The sequence below is a fragment of the Symphalangus syndactylus genome, chromosome 6 (assembly GCF_028878055.3).
Source record: "Symphalangus syndactylus isolate Jambi chromosome 6, NHGRI_mSymSyn1-v2.1_pri, whole genome shotgun sequence".
NCBI classification, from domain to species: Eukaryota; Metazoa; Chordata; class Mammalia; order Primates; family Hylobatidae; genus Symphalangus; species Symphalangus syndactylus.
In genome coordinates this window covers 37,468,564-37,489,159 of record NC_072428.2, presented here as the reverse complement: position 1 = coordinate 37,489,159, position 20,596 = coordinate 37,468,564, and the positions used below count along the sequence as shown (strand labels likewise).

Here is a 20,596-nt window from a genome sequence, read left to right as displayed (position 1 = left end):
CCATATTTTGGTGCAGAACTCAGAATTCTCTATTTGAACCTGGCTTTTAAACTCCCTACAAATGAATATTTGTCAGGGTGGAAGGACAACATATTTCCTTTCAAAGCTTATCAGCCTGCTTTCGAACAGTTAGCTATCTAGACATAACATATACAGCCTTACAAATGTTAGGGGTGGGACTACACACAGCTGTGCTCTTTGAAGTGGCAGGGAGGAGAGCCAAAGAAAAGAGAAGAGCAAAAGAGCCGAAGATTTAAGCAACAAAGGGTCAGTAGTTCAAATAGTGGAAGGTTGGGGAAAAGAATGAGACATGGGATGAAGGCCAAGGGGAGGAAGTTTTAGGAGAGGATGAAGCTAGTGTTAGGAGGAATGCGAAAGCTTATAAAGAGGATGTGCTGGTGGATGAAGGATGGCCACGGATTCTCTACACTCCTCCTATCAAGAGGTGGCATTTACTTCCCATCCCTTGGATCTAGGCTGACCCTGTGACTGGCTTTGATCAACAAAATGTAGTGGAGTGACACTGTGTAACTTCTGGAGCTGGGCCTTAAGAGATCTGAAGCTTCTTTTTTGCCCCTCTTAGAGTGCTCCTTCTTGGTAATCACATAAGAAGTCCAACTACCATGAGACCCACCATGCTGTGAGGAAGCCTGAGGTAGGAGCACTGAGGTGCCAGATGTATAATAAAAGCTTTCTTGGACATTCTATCCCAGCACAGAATGAGGTGTGTACAGCTGAATGAGTGACCTCAGCTGATGCCACATGGAATGCAAGAACCACCCAGCTAAACCCTGCATGACCCTCCAAGTCATGAGCAAATAAAATGGTTTTTGTTTCAAGCCACTACGTGTTGAGATCATCAGGCAGCAACAGACAACCAAAACAAGTGCTGAGATCTGAAATGAAGAAATGAGCTTCAACGGAAGGATGAGTTTTTTTTTTTTTTTTTTCCCCAGATATAAAGAACTTCCTGAGAGCTGGGGTGATTTGTCCCTGAGCCAGACCAAAGAGAAAGGTAATTGCATCTGTCACTGCATATGTTAGGAGTATGATGGATGCCCATTTGTCTAAAAGGGCTTTGGCATCAACCTTTGAAGATGCGGGGGACTGGACCAGATGCATTCCTTCTTTCAGTTGCAAAGACTCTCTTTAAGTGTCATCACACATCCAGGCAACTCCCTAGAATATGAGAACTGTTTCTATCCTGGTGAAGGAAAATGGAGGATCATTCTCCCCACCAACCCTGGCCCCTTGACTATGCAAGCAGAAAACACTCCTGCCTGTGGCTGTGCTGGTTCAGTGAAGTCTCAGACCTGTGGTGGGGAGTTAAGAAAGGACCACCGGCTACACCACCCCACTCTGCTGCTGTAGAACTGGCCTGGACCTGACGCCCGAGTCCCGGGCACAGGAACACAAAGATGCGAAAGTTTTTTTCTGTTCACATTCCATATCCTGGAACAATCATCACCGTCACTATTAGCTACCATTTATAGAGCACTGTGTAATAAGCACTTTACGTCCATGAACTCATTTAATCCTCACAAAATCTCTGTGAAGATCTCATCATATTACTACCCTTATTTTAGAGTGAGGAATTTGGAACTTACAGCAGTTAGATAATTTACCTCAGGTCATGCTGTTGGTCAACAGCAGAGCTGGGATTTGAACCCAGGTCTGTTTGCCTGGCCATAGCACCCCAAGGCCTAGCTAGATGGGCTCCATCGTGGTGTCTGAGAATAGTTAGCCTCTACTATTGCTGACCAGTGGGCATCTGGGATGGTACTTCTTTTCTCAATACAATGGCATTGTTACAGAATACTGCCCAATTAGTGTTTTTAGCACATCCAAATGGTGTTTCATTTTACTTCAATTATCCATTCTGAAGACTCAAGTAAAAAACTCATTGTACCATCAATGACAATAAATATCTCTAAATGCATGTAAAGTCTTGAATGAAAACAGAACCATCAATTCAACAAAGAAATAAAAATCAACAGAACCTCTACCACTGAGTGTTGACAGCTACCAGTGACATCTCAGCAGTACTACTACAACCAGGTCCATCTTCTGGAGATTTGTCCATCTGGGCTCCTGCACCTGCCCACAGACCAGCTTGAACCAGTACTAAGCACCACTCTGGGGGGCTTTGTGAAAACAGCGGCTAGCTGATCAGGGATGAGGCCCATTATGAGGTAAACCTGCTCCTTAAAATGCTCGACACAGCAGGTTCCTGAAGACATGAACCGAGACCCTATTCATGTTCTAGGTCACTTCTTAGAGGAAGCCTTCCCTGACCCCCCAAGATAGGGTTGCAAAATGGCTGTACCCTTCCATGGCACGCTAAACTCTTTAGGAGCAGGGACCATGTCTGTCTTGCTTGTCACTGTATCACCAGTGCCTGGCAAGCATGGAGAATGGAGTAGGTGTTCAATAAAATTGAGTGGATAAAAGAATCGGCTGCCTTTTCAACTGCCCTTGTTGGCTACTGGTCCAAGACCTCATCTGTGGCATGGTAGGAAGGCTATGTAGGCTATGACTTGTTTCTTCCTGCTGGTCAGAGATAGGTGCTGCAGGATTAGGGTGACAAAGCTTTCCTTGGTTCAGGCCTCCAGTTCCTTTACTTTAAAAAGTGGCACTTGGGATGGGCAGTGTCCTCTTGCTGAGACCTAGACCTTGTCCTTGGTCCAAAGGGAGGGTCCACTTAATACCCACAATGACACAGAGAGGAGTGCCTAGGGCTGGGTTGGGGGACAGGTTGTAAGACATCAGGATCTAAGGTGGAGAGTAGGTCTCAGAACCACCAGCCCAAGAGGCCAGTTGTTTCTACCAAAAGTGCAATGGCCTACTCAGGCCTTCGGCATACTCATGACCTTGCATAAAGCCAGCTAATCATGACACACTGAAATCTCAGGTTGGTAGGGATTGTCATGGCTCCAGCCAGCTGCCCACAGGAAGGCTCCAGGAGTACTTTGTTCCCAAGAGCAGCGTTGTCCTTAGACCTGGGCCCTGTGCCCCGTCTCTTCTGTCCATGGCACTCCACATGAGCAGAGAAATCCATAGGGCTCAGGAGATGTACTCAACTAGAGTCTCTTACCAGCTGCTGTCCATGCTACCCTTTCCAGGATGTACTCTAACTACTAGGACTTCAGGATTTCCTGCCCAAATGGCTTGAAGTCTGCATGGGTCTCTTGCTCAGGTACATCCCTGTGAGGGTAGACACTGCCTCCTGCTTATGCATCCTCAGGTTTGAGGGGTGGCCAAGGGGTAGCTATTAGGGTGGAGTGTGGACCAAGCCTGGACATACAGACTGACCTGCCCACATGCATGCACGCAAGCAACTGCCCTTGCAGTGCAGGACCGAGCAGGGGTGGTATACTGCGAGGGTCTTTATTGGCAGTGTGACCTTGGTCCCTGCAGGCCTGCCCACAAGTCTACATGATGAAGATGCTGAGAGCAATGCCTGGTGATGCTGCTCTGTTCCATGTGCTGGCCCCCACTGGCACCTACTGTTGCTGTATCTACCTCCTTCTACCTTGTACCTCCGCGGCAGCTGCTGGGAACTAGGATTATGCTGGGCTAGGCCTGTACTGGTGCTGGTTGGGGGAAGGAGTGGAGGCCCCAGCATCAGCAGTGCTGCCTGGTATCTTGCAAATGTGAACACCTACACATAGAAGGGAGAGTGTGAGTTTGAATGTACCAAAGTGTTTGGGTGACTGTGAGCAAATGAAGTGAGCAAGAAAGGAAGAGTGAAAGAGAAAAGGAGGGTGACCACATGAAAAAGGGCGTGTGCATGAGGGAGAAGAAAAATACATGTGTGTGCATGTGCACGGGGTTGGGGAAGGCAGTGAGGTACACTCAGTGCCCCCACAGTACCGGGGAGCTGGGCATGACTGAGAGCCTGGGAAGAGGACAGAGAATGGAGAGGGAGAAAAGGAGTCTGCCTAGTCATTTTCAAGAGTGTGCGTGAAGAAGGGGTACAGTAGCGGGAGAAAGAGAAAGACACCTAAGGAGGGAATGAGAGAGTAAGCACATCTCCAGGAAGCACGCAGAGTGGAAGCCGCGGGATGGAGGGATGGAGCTGAGAGAGGTGAGCATGCAAGAGGAAGGTATGCAGGTGTGTGAGCCTGGAGGTGTGCACCCGCCCCTGCAGGGCTGTGTGAGACAGAGGCAGGCCACGTGCCCGGGTGACTGTGCGTGGGAACATGCATGTGCATCAGGGAGCATGCGGCTGTGACAAATGAGCACAAACACGAGTGTGCGAGAGCACATGTGGGGGTGTCCCAGGGGCTATGAGGCAGCATGCCTGGCCCTGGGGCATTGTTGGGGGGCTGTCAGGGGGTGTTGGTGATGTTGAAGACGTTTCCACCCCAGAAAGCTCTAGGGGGACTGTATGACTTGCTCCGTGTTGGCTCAGATCTGGGTGACTGTGGTGGCTGGGAGTGTTGGCCATGTTGCCCCCATCCGAAGGTGGGTGTGGGAACGAATGAGCCACCAGGCATGGCTGGCCCTCACTCTGCCTTGCCTCTGGGCAAGACAGCCACGAGTGGAGAGAGTACTCGAGGGCTGGATTTTTATACCATCATTACGCAATTGCCTGCAGCGCTCATGGGCTCCTTCTAAAGGCCTAACACTCCAACTCTCCTGGCCTACAAACCCCCATTTCCTTTGATGTCCAAGTTGCAGTACAGGTCAGTGTCCGTGACAAACATTTGTGGAAGTCTACTCTACACCAGCCTCTGGTGTAGACTTCCACAAATTCAATGTGAATTTACCCCATTCACAATGCCAAACCATTCCCTAGTTCTTTCCCATCCCCCTCTTCATGGCTTTAATTGTCTTCACAGCACTTACCACTATTAACCATACTATGTGGCGTGACTTACTTATTTGTTGTCTATTTTTCCTTAATAGCAAATGTCTGTACAGCATTTGCTACATGCCAGGCATTGTTCTAAGCTTTCTGTTAATTCACTGAATCCTCTAACAACTCTGCACAGCAGTGAATATTGTTCTTGCTATATTGTGAATGGGAGGCCCAGAAAGATTCAGTAGCTTGTCCGTGATCATCCCACTGGTAAGTGGTGGGGCCAAGCTGAGGTCCAGAGTCCCTGTTCTTGACTAGCACATAATACTGTCCTGGGAGGGTAGGAAATTTTTTCAGTTTGGATTTCTGTTCAATCTCTAGTGCTTACAACAGTGCCCAGCACATGTAGGTGCTCTATCAGTAGTGACAGAATGAAGAAATGAGTGAATACATGCTGGACATGGAGGATGCGGAGACGATATAGAGAGGTACTTGCCTTCAGAGAGCTCATGACCCCATGGAGGAGGCAAATAATTACTGCAATCCCCTATCAGGATGGCATCATGGGAGTCTAGAGGGTCACACAACTTGCTCGGCCTCTGCAACCAGGACTTCCCAGGGGAAGGACACAGATAGGGACAGGCACAGTGACATTGTCTACCTCCTCCAAACTCCTATCTGGCACAAACACACCTAAACTCTTTCTGCCTCAGTCCACAGGGTGCCAGAAGATGACAGTGGCTCCATGGGGACAACAGAGGCAGAACAAGGTAGTGGTGATGACATGGGCTACTGAGAGAGACTGCCTGGAGTGAATCCTCCCTCTACCAGCTAAGTGACCTTGGACAGACTGCCTAAGCTCCCAGGGCCTTGGTCCTCTCATCTGTAAGAAGGGAGTAGCAAATGACACTGATTTCCTGGGATATTACATGACCAAAACTCTTCTATTCTACACTGGTTGCTGGCTTTTGGGGAGAAATGGGAGAGAACACTGGGATTCAACCTATTAGGCTTATTACTGCAGCCTCTCTGCTGTGGCTTCATCCCATTTTGCAGAAGCAGCTCGGAGCAGAAATTGTCCATGAACTTTCCTTAGGGAAGGGACTATGTCTGTTTTATTTACCACTATATCTCTAGCGCCTAGTACCTGAGACCTAGTAGGTGCTCAATAAGTACTTGAGTGAAATGGCTGAGTGGTTACATTTATTTATTCCCCCAGGACCCTTGTGAAGATAAATATTCATATTGCTATTGTTTCTATTCACAGATGAGGGACTGGAGCTCCAGCAAGGTTAAGTGACTTGTGCATAAACACACAGCCGGAAGCAGAACAGGCGGACTCAAACGCCAAATCCCATGCTCTTTCTTCCTCCACACCGTGCTACTCTCTGGACTCCTATTCATCCTGTCCTATTTTCTGCGGATTTCTTCTAGTCAGTGGGGCCATCCCTGATTGTAGAGTCATCTCCGAATTCTATGACTCATATCTGAATCACAGAACTGTTTAATAGTTGAAGGGGACTTCTGATGTCATCTGGACCTCCCACCCATTGTGGAAATTTCCTCTCCATTGTCTATCTATCTAGTACTTGAATGCCTCCTGTGATGGAACACTCATTTCTTCTTCTGGAATTATCGAGTTCTATGACTGGACCACTTTTAGAGTCAGAGAGTTCTGCGTCTATAGGCCAACAGGCCTGTTTTTAATTTCAATGCCTTGGGCTTATGTCATCCTAAGATACACAGAATAGAACTGCTGCCCCTTCCGCAAGACAGCCATTCAGATATTCAGGAAGTTCTCACATCTTTTCAGAGAACTCTCCCCTTCTAGACAGATGGTTCCATCTTAGACCATTTCAACAGGCTGTCCCAAGTGTTTTGAGCAATGGCACCCCCTACTGGTTCAGGTATGAACTGCACCAAAGGGCTTCCTCAGGAGCTGGGGCACTGAGTGTGGTGTGAATAAAATACCACTTATTTTGAAGAGTCATCGCTTTAGACTCATACCTGGTTGTTTCCAATGTCTATCTTAAAGAGTGTCACGTGAAGACTCCATTCTAAGGTTCCTTGCCAATCATGAGGTCTCTGACAAGCTACAGGTTTGGAATTTCAAAGTTAGAGTTCAAAAGACTTGTCTCTCTTTTTCTTTTTTTGGAGACGGAGTCTTAACTCTGTCGCCCAGGCTAGGGTGCAGTGGCGCAATCTTGGCTCACTGCAAGCTCTGCCTTCTGGGTTCAAGCCATTCTCCCGCCTCAGCCTCCCAAGTAGCTGGGACTACAGGCGCCCGCCACCACGCCTGGCTAATTTGTTGTATTTTTAGTAGAGACGGAGTTTGACCATGTTAGCCAGGATGGTCTCGATCTCCTGACCTTGTGATCCGCCCGCCTCGGCCTCCCAAAGTGCTGGGATTACAGGTGTGAGCCACCGCGCCTGGCCCAAAAGACTTGTCTTCTAACAAAATGTTCAGAAGGAGAGATATGAAAATATATGCTATGTTACAGGATTATGGCAATTTTTCTTTTTTTATTTGTACTTATTTTCTAATATTTTGACAGTTAACCTTTTGTTATAAGAAGGAAAATAACAATAAAAATCTATAAAAAATATAAAACTCTCCCCCCACCCCTTCTTTTTCTTCCTTCTGAGGTCATGGGGCTACAACTGGGACAAGCTGCCACCCTGTGGGCAAGAGTGCCTTGGTAATATCTCCATGGTGGCTGCAATGGCCTGGCTCCCTGCAAGTGTGGTCAACTGGACTCAAGCAGCACAGTTTCACCCTCAAGCCGGGCTTCTCAACAGGGAGATCAGGTAGCTCTCCACATCCCCCACCGCATCCTTGGCTCATGCTGCCTTCAGGTTTTGTTTTCTACCCTTACCTCTTGAAGTCAGCCCAGCACTGAACGGTCAGTGGTCATTCCCTAGGAACCCTGTACTCCTCAGCTCTTCGTCCTTCTTTTCACTTCCTAGCACACCCTCAATTGCCTGCTCTTCCCTCCATGTGAGCCTAGAGCAGCTCCAAATGATAACAGGTCAGAAGGCATCAGGGATTAGAAAAACAAGTCCCCATTTAAACCAAGAGCTATGGAGCAGCTGCATGGTTCTTCTCGTGCAAGTTCATAGCTAGCTAGGCTTTACTCCAGCCCCAGCGTCAGCTGGGGCATTCTCTCTCCACTCTGAGGTCTGGGAGGACCTGGGTGCTGGGAAGACTCACCCGGTAGCCTCTCACTGCAGCACATGTCCAGGGCCCCTCCCTCGGAGTCATCAGCAGCGTGGTTCTCTCTCTCACTCCTGCAGCAGGATGGAAAAGGTAAGAAGATGCTGTTGAGCCAGGATCAAGACAAAAACCCTGAGCAAAGATAAGAAGGCTCCCTCTCCTGTATTCTGTATCCCTTTGAATAACCCCACCCCATCAAAGGGACCTGAGGAAAATACCAGCCTATTGAGGGGTCAAGCTGCAGAGGCAGGAGCAGAATTTTGCAGGGTCTTCCTTGTGGAATCAGTGGCAGCAGTATCATCACAACCATCATCATCTCTACCACAGTAGGAGGATTTACTATATGCAAGCACTTTGCAAACTTTATCACATTAAATCCTCACCATGACCTCATGAATGAGGGATCATTAAACAGGCTCAGAGAGGTTAAGTAACTTGCCCAAGGTCTGTTTAATGTTCTTTAAATGTTCTGTTGAGCTGTGGCTCAACAGAATAGAGATGAGTTTGAAATTATGGCCTAGGACTCCAGGCTCATGCTCTTGCTGCTATGCCATTCTGTCTCCTAGTTCCAGTGGTTTTGAACCATGGGTGGACAAGAAGAGGGCTCTAAGTAACCCACAATCCTGTGTCCAGCTCTCCAGGATAAGCAAGTCCCCTCTGCCGCAGGCAGTAAAAAGTGGCATGCAGAACTCTTCTCCAGAAATAGCTAGAAAAAACAGTTAGATACATGTTTTGTATAGTCTAAATATTTCCTTGCTGAAATCAGAGAACCCTCTTTCTAGCTTATCAGGGTACCTTACAGGAGAGTATGGGGGTCTAGTTTTTCTCCTTTACCTGATAAGCTGGAAAAAGGTTGCTGGAGATCAGCTAGATCCCATGAAGCATCTTGAGAGTAGACATATCTTGAGGGCAACCACTTGACTCACAGGGGTTCCCCTACCCTGGGAATGGCCTGAAATGCAGTGTGGGTTCCAATGGCCTTGTCTGCCTTTCATGTCTCTGACCCTTGGCAGTAGCTGATGACTGATCCAAGGCTGGACACACAAACCAGGCTGGGTCAATCAGATCCTCTCCCTTGCACATTGAAAATGCATTCTGGTGCATTTCGCTGGTGCTGAATCATGGTAGCCACAGTGCCCTGGAGAGAAGACCTGCTGCTGAGGGCCTGAGAGCTACCTTGTTCCCATCTGTACTGAGTCTTGGACAATATGTCCATCAAGACCATAAGATGGCTATGGATCCTTCCAATAAATCCCCACATTTTAGCTTACGCCAGTGGGATGTGATTTCTGAAACTGGCAACCAAAAGAACCTTTGACATAGCCTTGCTAGCATACTTCCAGGAATTCCAGAAGCTCAGCTGCTTCTCTGCCCCCAAGTCCTGCTATCCTGCTTCTTGAACTGGCCCTAGGGCCTGTTTCAGGCCCAACTCCAGATTTTAAATAATTAAGGGCAGAGAGGCCAGGTTCAGGGCGGCCCTTCTCTCTCTGATATCTTCTTTTTCAACTGGCATTATATCATTTTATTTTTTTCCTCAACCCAATTGCCAGGGTCTCTGAGAATCACAAGTCCTAGAGCCCAGCACTCCTGCAGAGAGGAGGTCACCTCCTTCAAGGTAACTTTAAGTGCATTCTTTAAATGTCTCTGGAGTCCCTCCACATTTCTCCCTCCCCATCTTGGTCCCAGCCGCCATCATCTCTTGCCTAGATTGCTGTGGCAATATTTTAACTGGTTGCTGGCATCCACTCAGGCTGGCCTCCAAAACATTCTCCACATGGCTCTAATGCTTATGGCATAGAAAATCTGTGCAGTTTACAAACTGCACAATTGGATGTGGAAGTCCCCTTTGTCCCAGGCAATGGAAAGTGGCATGGTGAACTCTTCTCCAGAAGAGATGAGCTAGAATCAATTCCTCAAAGCTCAATGTTTATCACATAACCTTTCTTGAAAAAATATTTTCATGGCATCCTTATTGTATTTAGAACAAAGAAAAATCCTTTGACATAGTTCACTAGATGTTGGGTGGTCTGGTCCCTGTTGATCCCTCCAGCCTTACCCCATGTCCCTCTCCCCCTTGACCTCTGCACTCCAGCCACACTGAGAAGGCTCTTTCCTCACAGTGCCTTCCACATGCTTTTCTCTCACATGGTATGCACTTGACATGGTTAGAAATGTCACTGTAATATATGCCATTACTCAACATCTGTCTCCATCATTAGACTGTGGCTTTCATGAAGGCAGGGTTCACTATTTCTGTTTTATTTACTTTGTATCTTCAAAGCCTCGCACAGTGCCTGGTTCGTAGTAGGATGTGCAATAAATAAACACTTATAAAATAAGTAAATGTTGACCTGACGTTCTTGAGAAAACATTAGGAACCTCAAACACAGCCATCATCTGAGCTGCTTTGTGGACGGGTCTTTGCTAAGTAGCTGGGAGCTCTCCTCCACAGCTGTTGTCCACAGAAGTCAGAGAATCACAGATCTGGAAGGCCTCTCATTTTACAGAGGAGAAACTGAGGCAGAGGATGGGGTCTGACTTGCCCCACATTTTATATTGAGCTGGTGGTGGCCACAGGGATTGTTTGAGAGCACCCACCCCCAACCTTCCAATCCTAAACTTGTTCTTTCCTTACCCTAAAGAGCGCCCAGCTGGATGGCAGCCCATGAGGGCTGACCCCTGGCTGGGTACTGAAAGGCACAGTATCCAGATATCTCTGGAAGGGGACCCATGTGTGACTCACACCTGCTTTCACACCTTAAGCCTCTCAGGCCCCAAGCTGTGTTCAGAATAGATCAGTGCTGCATGTGTGCGGTGGACTCTATAAATAAGCTTCCTAGAAAATGACTAATTTCATAACCAGAAAAGCAGAACGAGTAGCACCTCTTGACTGCAAAGGAAAATGGAGCAAGAGCCTCTGCTGCTCTTCCCTGCAGTCGAAGGACTCCAGGCAACCCCAGCCACAGCCTGCATGTCTAGGCTGTCCAGAGGAGGGTTTAATTAGCTTTCCAAAGAAAATAGATGGCCCATTCAGGCTGGATGGGGAACCCAGTCTCTGGGCGCTGCCTTCCTCCCTCCCCACCAAGAGCAGAAATAGCTACTTTTATTGGATTGCTAAGGCTCCTGCTCTCTCCTTCCCCACTTCTATCAGCCTGGCAACAGGAACAGAACACTGGCCTGTGACAACAGCAGCCACTTGCTGGGCTGCCCCCACCACTGCTTCCCTTATAACCAGAGAACACCAGGGATGAAGGGACTTGGAAATCACCCAGCCTGCCCCCACTTCACTGATGGAGGATGTCCCGGAGTGAAAGCAGCTTCCCAAAGCCATCATCGCATTCAACAGGCGTGTGCCGAGCACCTCCTGTGAGCAAGGCCTGGAGCTGCCCTAGGAATACAGTGATGAATAATCCAGGTCCCTCCCTGCAGGCTCCCAGTCTCCTCAGGGAGACAGACATGCAGACACGACTGTACCCTGATACCTGCTTTAATTGATGTATGCATGTGACCACCCTGGGGAAGGCTCTGCTCATTTGTGGGAGGGGCAAGGGGAAGAGGAAGTCTTCTCCAAGGGGGAGACAAGAGCTGGTTTTAATTTTTTTTTAATTAATTAATTAATTTTTGAGATGGAGTCTCACTCTGTTGCCCAGGCTGGAGTGCAGTGGCACTATCTCAGCTCACTGCAACCTCTGCCTCCCTGGTTCAAGTGATTTTCCTGCCTTGGCCTCCCAGTAGCTGGGATTACAGGCGCCTGCCACTATGCCCGGCTAATTTTTGTATTTTTAGTAGAGATGGGGTTTCACCGTATTAGTCAGGCTGGTCTCAAACTCCTGACCTCAGGTGATCCTGCTTGCATCGGCCTCCCAAAGTATTGGGATTACAGGCGTGAGCCACTGCGCCTGGCCAGGAGCTGGTTTTTAAAATATGCTTTTAGGTGAATGAGGGGTTGGGAAAAGGATTTCTTGGGTAGAGCAAATACAAAGAGCAAGGCATGGAGGCCCAAGATGTATGGAACATCTGGTGCAATCAGAAGTAGGCTGGTCAGTGGGATGGAGCAGCAGATGGGGGCTAGGCCTCAGCAGAGGCACGTGGGCAAGAAGCAGCCTAGAAGACAGGACTCCTGCCTCCTGGCGGGGGGTGGGGGAAGCCCTCTTCCACTTGATCATGTGGCTTCCCTGCACTGAGAGTGATGCTGGCTCTCTCACACCTGGTCTGGCTGGGTAGGTCTATAACAGGACATGGAGGCAGCAGCTTATGTTTAAGAAATGGACTTTAGACCCAGCTGGTAGCGTCCGATCTGGTCTGAAACTACTTTTTTTACTGTGCTAAAATTCCCATAGCATAAAACTCAACATTTTGACCATTTTAAAGAGTACAATTCCGTGGCATTTAATACATTCATAATGTTGTGCAACCATCATAATGATCTGCTTCCAGAATATTTTTATCACCCCAAAAGGAAATCCTGTACTCAATAGGGAGTCAATCCCTGTCCTCCTCCCCCCAGCCCCTGGCAACTGCTTATCTGCTTTCTGTCTCTATGGGTTTGCCTATTCTGGATATTTCATATAAATAGAATCATAAAATATGTAGCCTTTTGTGTTTGGCTTCTTGCACTTAGCAAGTCCGTAGAATGCATCAGTACTTCATTCCTTTTCATGGATTCCTTTTCACGGCTGAATAATATTCTACTGTAGGATAGATGACGTTTTATTTATCTATTCATCAGTTGAACGTTTGGGTTGTTTCCACCTTTTGGCTATTTGTGAGTAGTGCTCCTATGAACCAAACTGCTCTGTCTCCACTCTCCTCCCATCACGCTTGTGGTTTTGGGCAATCCTTTCTGCGCTCTGGGTCTGAGGCCTCACTTATGAAAATATGGTGGTCAGACTCTAAGCCCGTTGTAACTTGAATGTCACCACCTTCCTCTGCTCGTTCGTATGTGTGAAGGTAATGCGTTGTGCAGCTACGCCATCAGTGCTGGGTGCTGGAGATCCAGACTAGACTACCCATCCCATTTTCTAGAAGCTCACGGCCAGTGCAGATGATACAGAACAGACGCTGCCGTGGGCTGGGTGAAGTGTTCTAACAAAGGCACCGCCCCTCTGCCTGGGGGGTAGAGTGGGGGATGGGGGATGCTATTAGGAGACGTCCTGGAGTCTCCTAACATGAAGTCCTAGCTTTGCCCAGGACTTCTGCAGAGAAAGAGCTGGCTGGTTTGCTGAGCCAGTCAGGGAGCCTGAGCCTGCTTCCAAGGTGGGTGAGGAGCAAGGGAGAACTGGGATGCTGAAGCCAGGATTCCTGGGTGTGAGGCTGAGCCAAGCCCAGGCAGACATGCCCTCTATCCTGGGCTTTGTGCCCCTGGTACCCCGTAAACACCCCTCACTGTCAACGTGGAGCTCCTACCACCCTCTTAAAGCTCCAACCCCACCTGACATCTCTATTCACTGAATTAAACCTCTCCATTCCTCCTTTCGAGCCTTGTTTGTGCTGTTCCCTCAGCCTGGAAGATCCTTTTCCCCTTTTGTCAAATCTTACTCATTCTCCAAGGTGCGACTCAGGTGGTGCGTCTTCCACGGAGCACTCCCTGATCTCTCAGGAAGAACTGCGTCCTCCCACTTCTGGGCTCCCCCACACACCTGGTTCATATGTCCCTTTGTCTCTTACTTTGTTCTGCTGCTATAGTTAGCTGTTTATGCACCTGCCTCCCCCACCAACTTCCGACTTTGGTGCATCCTCACCCCCTCAACCACCTCTGCATCCCAGGTGTTTAGCACAGAGCCTGAGCCTGTTGATGTACACCTTAAAGGCCAAATGCAGGGTAGTGGCAGGGTCTCAGGGTTGGTAGCTTTAGGGGCTCTAGGAAGGCAGACTCCAGCTAGGAGCCTCCCAATTAAAGATGGCCAAACCATAGCCACGAAGAGGCCCATAATGCCATCCAGATTTTCATCAGCATGTTCAGCAGGCAGGGGCAGAGGACACGCTGGTTTCATGGAAAAGGAATGATCAGGCTGAACACCTCATGAGAATGAGTCATGTGCCCCACAGCATCCAGATGGAGAAGGCTTGGCCTCCTCAGTGGGCGGGCTGCAGGGGGACGGCATAAACGCTCACTCACCTGGCTCCCTCATAATTCATTCCCAAGGTGTCTGGATGGGAAAGGGTGCCATCTTCCAGGGCAGGAAGCTTTCTCTGCAAAAAGCAAGCTGGAGATATAAATGAAGGAGAGAGGGCAGCTTCAGATCATCCAGATGGGAAAACGGGGCAAAGAGAGATGAGTGACTAGTCTCAGCTCACACAGTGTGCCAACAATTTCTTTTCAGGTAGTTAAAATCCTGATTTCCTTTTGGGAGTCACCTTTCTCCTCCGCTGGTGCCCTGCTTGCCCCTTGCTACACAGACAGCCCAGAATCAGAACTCAGTTACCTGTTATTTATATCATACCCCAAAGCCTTCTAATAAATATCTTTTCTGCCTAAGTTACTCAGAGTCCTCTTCTGTTGCTGGCAACCACAGAACCCAGACTGATGCGTGCAGCAAACTCGTGGAATGAATAGGCTCTGAGCCCAGGACTCCCAATGCTTAGTTCACTGCTATTTCCGTCCTGCCAAGCTGCCTACCCTCCTTGCCCAGCTGTCCACTGTCCAGCCATCTGTCCTCACGTCTGAGCAGACTGCAAACTTGAGTGTTCTGGATCCCAAACACAGGGTCTGAGTGTTCTCTGCTTGGGATGTGCCCAGACAAATGACTTCCCTTCTGTCCCTGCTCTTCTCTGAGTGGGAGAAGTGGGTGCGGGCATGGCAGGGACCCCAGGTAAGGGAAGATGAAAAGTGCAGGGTAGGCCCAGCCTGCTGAGGGGCTCGGGCAACAGTTGTCCATTTTTCATTTAAATCTGACTCAGGGATTGGACCATTCATTTGTTCAACCTGTTTACTAAACACCTGCTATGTTCAGGCTACGTGTGGGACCCTGGGAATACAATGAACGACAAGTATCTCATGGGGGATGTAGGTAAGAAGAAAAGGCAACGGCGACACAGGTGACCCGTGTGTGGGGAGATGAGCAGGGTGCCCTGGGAGTGCCAGCCAGACCCCTAGGGAGGCAGAGGACTCAGGAGACGTTTGGTTCCCAGGAAGGGCCGTCTCTGGTGAGATGTGAAAGAGGAGTGGGGGTGAGAGGCCGTGGGATGAGACAGGAGAGGGTGGGGTGCTCCAGGTAGAAGGAGGGCATGCAGACGGGCCTGGAATTGACACAAAGCAGGGCACATTCAAGGACTAGAAAGAAATGTAGTCTAAAAGGGGAGTGTGGAAAGGGGGTGTGGTGTGGGATGGGACAATCTACTGAGCCGCTCACTTGGAATTTTTTTCCTTATCCCTCCCCTTCTTTCCAGAGAGGTAAGACAGACCTATACTCCCTTGGGAGAGGCAGCTTGGCTGCAGGACCAAAGGCCAAGTTCCTGGAGGAGCTATCCTTCCAGTCTTTGTGAAAGCTGGAGCACCTGGGAGCGGGTGTCTCTTGGTCATGGAGGTGGGGGTGTGAGGAAGGGGAGGGGGTCTCCGGGCCTGGGAAGGTGACAGAGCCCAGAGCCCATCAGTTCCATGACTGGTGCCTGGTGTGTGGGTGGGTGGCACTGAGTGCATAGAGAGGACTGGATCTCAGCCTCCAGGGCTTCCGCTGCACCCCAACACGGTGCCCTCCCTACAGAAGGCACAGAGTCTGCAGACCCAGAGGGGCTCTTCAGTGGGGCTGGGGCATCTCAGCTATAATCAGTGTGGTCTCCTTGAAACATCCCTGGCATAGGGGTCACAGCAGTGGGTCAGAGTCACTCCAGTGATGACTGGGATTGAATTTCCTACCAAATAGGAATGCTGGGGAGCTCTGAGTCTGGGCTAATTTCATTTAAGGAGCATAATGAGACATTTCTTCCATACCTGATATTAAGGATTAAAAAAACCAACCAGTTCTAAGAATAGATTCTTGGCTTGGGAGGCAGAAGACCAGCTAAAAGGTGGGTGTGTCAATCAGGTAAGAGATGGGGCATCCTAGCCTGGGACTGCAGCTGGGGACTGCCCCCTTGCTGGGCCACCTGCTCCAGTCACTCTGATTTCAGACCATAACTGCCTTCTCATCACCCCTGTGACCATGAAGGACATCCTTCCCTTCACCCCTTTGCTTAGGCTGTCTCTCCTGCCTGGAAGGCCATCACCTCTTTGCACCCCTCCTTAAAATCAAACTCAGACTTTAAGCTCCAGCTTAATCTTGAATTGCTCTAGGAAGCCTTCCCTGGGGACAGGTCTTCACTCTGCTCTAGTCAAACTGCGTGGCTCTGGGAAGGTGTCTTTATCACTCCGAGCCTTAAATTTTTCTCATATGTCTAACACGGATGACAATACCTTCCACACAGGATTGCGGTGAAGATCACCAGTGAATGAGAAAGGTGAATGTTGACTATCGTGGTGACTGGTGCACAGCAGGTGCTCAGGATCTGTGCAAACAACCAACAAAGGCACAGCAGAGAAATGAGGGTGGTGGTGGTGGGGAAGCAGGTGTAGACAATGTATAAACTCCCAGGAAAGGGCTGGGAACCTAGCTTCTAGAAAGGGCAAAAGGCTCTGAACAATGCCAAGTTGTCTGGAGCAGCCTCTGGACAAGAGAGGCATCCCAGGACCATGTGCCCTCCCTCGCTGACAACAGAAAGGCGTTGCTGGGCCTGCAAGTGGCTGCGGTCTGGACCAAAGGTCCAGTATGAACTGAATTTACCAGCTTCCCCCTGTACTCTGAGGAGGAGGCGGCTGGAGGGGACTTGAGGAGCCCCCATCCTTCCAAATTCCTAGATTGGGTGGTATGGGAGCAGGAAAAACACACACAGATTCTTTGCTGGCTTTGGCCACCCTGCTGGGACCAAAGGAGCAGGGGCTAGCTGCGTAGGCAGCATTGAGAGAGACCAGGGTCTCATGGTTGAAGCCAACACATTGTCCTAAATACACCTTTTGGGGGGAGGGTCAGAAATTCATGATGATTCAGCTCAGACTCTGTAGACCCTCCCAGCCTCTTCTCAGGGCCACTCTGGCTTTCTTTTAAAATCTACACTTTTTAAATTTCATGGTCAGGTTGGTGAGGATGGAAGGGAACAGGAGGAAGTGATCAGAGAGAGGAAGGAAGAAGGAAAAAGGGCAGAAGCAATCTTAGGGCCACCTGTTCAGTAACATCTTAGCTCCTGACTGAAGAGGATAACGATGACGGTATCTTCACAACAGAAATGGCAGCTATCACTACTGCACCTGGACCACACAGGCCAGGCCCTGCTCCAGTGCCTTGCATGTGTTAGCAAATTCAGTCCTCACAGCAGCCCCTAGAGGAACGTACTAACATTCCCTGCATTTTCTAGAGGAGGAAATGGAAATTCAGAGAAGTAAAGTGACCTGCCTAAGGCCACACAGCTAGTCATCACAGAGCTTCCCCCACTGCCCACATTCCTAACCTCTCTTTCACTTTTTAGCTTTTGGTATGAAAAAATATTCTGCAAATACAATAGGAAGAGACTGCACATCATAGCAGTTGCTTTCTGTATGTTCTTTTAAAAAATCCTCAACATAAATCTATGTGAGTAGCATGTGATGATCCCTATTTTTACAGATGAGAAAACTAAGGCTCAGGGGGTGAAGTGACCCAAGTGAACGAGTGAAGGAGCAAGAGGGAGATCCCTGTGCCTGTGTCCCTGCTTGGGCTCACTGCTGTTCTCCCCAGAAGAACGACTGGAAGTCCTGCGCTGGACCATGACCTCGGGTTTCTCCACTTGAAGCAGTAGCTCAGGGAGCAGGCCTTGGGAGGCTAGCTTGCATGGGGAGTTTGGGAGGCTGGCTTGGGTGGGGAGCCTGTGATGGTGGCAGCTGTGTTCCATCAGTGCCGTGACGAATACACTCACTGGCCCAGGGCCCAGAAGCCTTGGGCTCTAGTCCCAGGCTACTGTGTGACCTCGGGCTAGTCATTTCCCTTATCTGAATCTCAGTAGCCCCAAATGAAAACCAAAGCACCTGAATGAGATGACCTCTAAGGGCCTTTCCTTAGAGGTCAAGCTTCAATTCCGGGCCTGTCAGGTTCAACGAGGCAGAGGGTGGAACGGCAGTGAACCAGCAGAGGGCGCTCACAGCATCAGGGAAACTGGCCTTGGTCCACGGAGCCCAAACTTCAAGTGTGTCCGGCCTGAGCCAATTATTGAGAGTCCAGGTTCAGCTGTGATTTGATGCTGTGGATGGTCCTACCTGATTATAAATGATGCGGCGGTCACGGACCCAAAAGATAGAAAGGCAGAATTTTGGAGTTCAAAGGTGATCTGGTCTGATCCTCTGTTCTCCAAGACTCTGAAAACATTGCATTCTGCTCCCTCTCCCTGCACCTGCCCCCAGGTATGCAGTTTAATTTACAGGGAGAAAACAGGCAATCGTAAATGCAAAGGTGTGATCACACCTCTTGTGGGCGTCTTCTGGTATTTCCGTTCAGTTACATGCTTGCTCCAACCTATAATGCTTTAGGATGCGCTTTTCCCTCCACTGGAAAGCCCCCTTTTCCCTTCTCTGCTTGGAAAATTCTTATTTGCCTTTTAAGACTGTTCAAATGTTACCTCCTCAATAGAACCCTCCCCGACTCCCTTAGGAAGAACTGGGTACTCCGTCTTCTGTTCTTACCCCTCCATACGGTCATTATCTGTTGATGCCAGTCTCCCTGCCTCACACAGAGCTACCTGGGCATAAACCTGTGGTCTATGATTACCGCAGCTTCCTTTTATTGCAGGCTTATTGTGTGCTAGATGTCATGCCAAGCACCGCACATGTATGACATCATTCACTTCTCTCTATAACCATATGAGGTAAACAGTCATCCTCCACCTACACGTGGAGATTGGGACTTGGAGAGACTAAGTCACCTGCTCAAGGTCATATAGTTGGTATGTGGCAGAGCCAGGCTTCAAACTGAGTTTATCTCAACCCCAGGCTTTATTTAAATCACTAGGTTTACAGCATCTGATACAGACTTTTCTGTTTCCCATGTCCAATACTGTATCTGGCACCAGGCAAATGTTAAAAAAAAAAGAAAAGTGGGGTAATGTTTGAGCATTTACAAATGGCTCATTAAAAACACTATAAAGGGCCAGGCATGGTGGCTCACGCCTGTAATCCCAGCACTTTGGGAGGCTGAGGTGGGAAGATCACCTGAGGTCAGAAGTTTGAGACCAGCCTGACTAACATAGTGAAACCTCGTCTCTACTAAAAATACAAAATTGGCCGGGTGTGGCGGTGGGCGCCTTTAATCCCAGCTACTTGGGAGGCTGAGGCAGGAGAATCACTTGAACCAGGGAGGCAGAAGTTGCAGTGAGCCAAGATCGCGCCACTGCACTGCAGCCTGGGCGACAGACTGAGACTCCATCTCAAAAACAAACAAACAACACCATAAAAGTAGTAAACACATAGGCTTTGGCTCTGGACTGCCCGAGTATGAATCAAGGCTCCCCCACTGGCTGCCTGATCTTGGGCAAGACTTTGAGTTCTCTGTGCCTCAGTTTCTTCATCTGTGAAGCAAGGATAAGTGTGTCTACAATTCAGAGGGTTATAAAGGAGATTAAATGAATGTTGATCTTCACACAAAGTTTTTACATGAGATGTATGGAAAATGTGTAGAACAGGGCCAGGAAGCTTCTAAAAATGTTAATTGTCATCATCTTGTGTTTCAGGCTTTGCCTGTTTCCCAGTTAATGTAACTTTTCTCCTCCCACGGATAAGGTCCATGAAGGCTCTGGGATGAATCTTGTGGTGTGCTGATAAACTGGTCCTTAACTTTCTCTCTACTGGACCTGAACTGCTGTATCACTGGGAGCAAGATGAAGTAAACTAGAATATTATGCAGGAATTAAAAAAAGAAGAATGTAGGCCAGGCATGGTGGCTCACACCTGTAATTCCAGCATTTTAGGAGGCCGAAGCAAGAGGATCGCTTGGGGCCATGAGTTCAAGACCAGCCTGGGCAACACAGTGAGCCCCTAACTCACCAAAAAATAATATGTGAGCGGGGCATGGTGATACACACCTGTAGTCCCAGCTACTCAGCAGGCTGAGGCAGGAGGATCGCTTGAGCCCAAGACTTCAAGGTTGCAGTGAGCTATGATCGCACCACTCCATTTCAGCCCAGGTGACAGGGCGAGACCCTGTCTCTGAAAGAAAGGAAAAGAAAAGAGCCCTGATTTGTGCCCTCTGCCAATTTCATGGTGTAAATGCTCCCACCGTGGCTGATTTCAAGCTATGACTGTGAAGAGTCATGCTGCCAGTCGTAGCAGAGGTCCAGAGTTTTGCTCAATCTGTGCCTCAGTTTCATCTTTAAAATAGATCAGCAATAGGACCTAACTCAAAATACTGTTGTGAAGAGTAAACCTGAAGCTCTTAGACGAGCACATGGCACGTTGTATGCTCTGTTAGCCAATATTACTGTTAAGAGTTTTAACTCAGTCTCACTGTTGCTCATCTGGCTTGGACACTGACCCAACCCCAGCAACTGGCCTTCTGCTCTGATGGGCAGTCTCTGCCTTCTGG

General features: G+C 48.9%; 1 protein-coding gene across 8 annotated transcripts in view; it reads right to left on the bottom strand.

The window, feature by feature from the left end:
* Nucleotides 1-20,596, bottom strand: part of PTPN5 (protein tyrosine phosphatase non-receptor type 5) — a 63,480-nt gene that overhangs the window by 29,525 nt on the left and 13,359 nt on the right. For 2 of the 8 annotated variants that reach the window (XM_055282185.2, XM_063641045.1), the window contains exon 1: nt 8,016-8,096. Coding sequence is in view for 6 of the 8 variants with exons in the window: in XM_063641044.1 (XP_063497114.1) it covers nt 8,016-8,092; nt 13,557-13,666 (187 nt within the window). In the remaining 2 variants the exon portion in view is untranslated. Of the gene's footprint in view, nt 1-8,015; nt 8,097-13,556; nt 13,674-14,136; nt 14,225-20,096; nt 20,221-20,596 lie in introns of those variants that run through there. The other 6 variants (XM_055282178.2, XM_055282184.2, XM_055282183.2 and 3 more) reach the window with 6 other exon arrangements.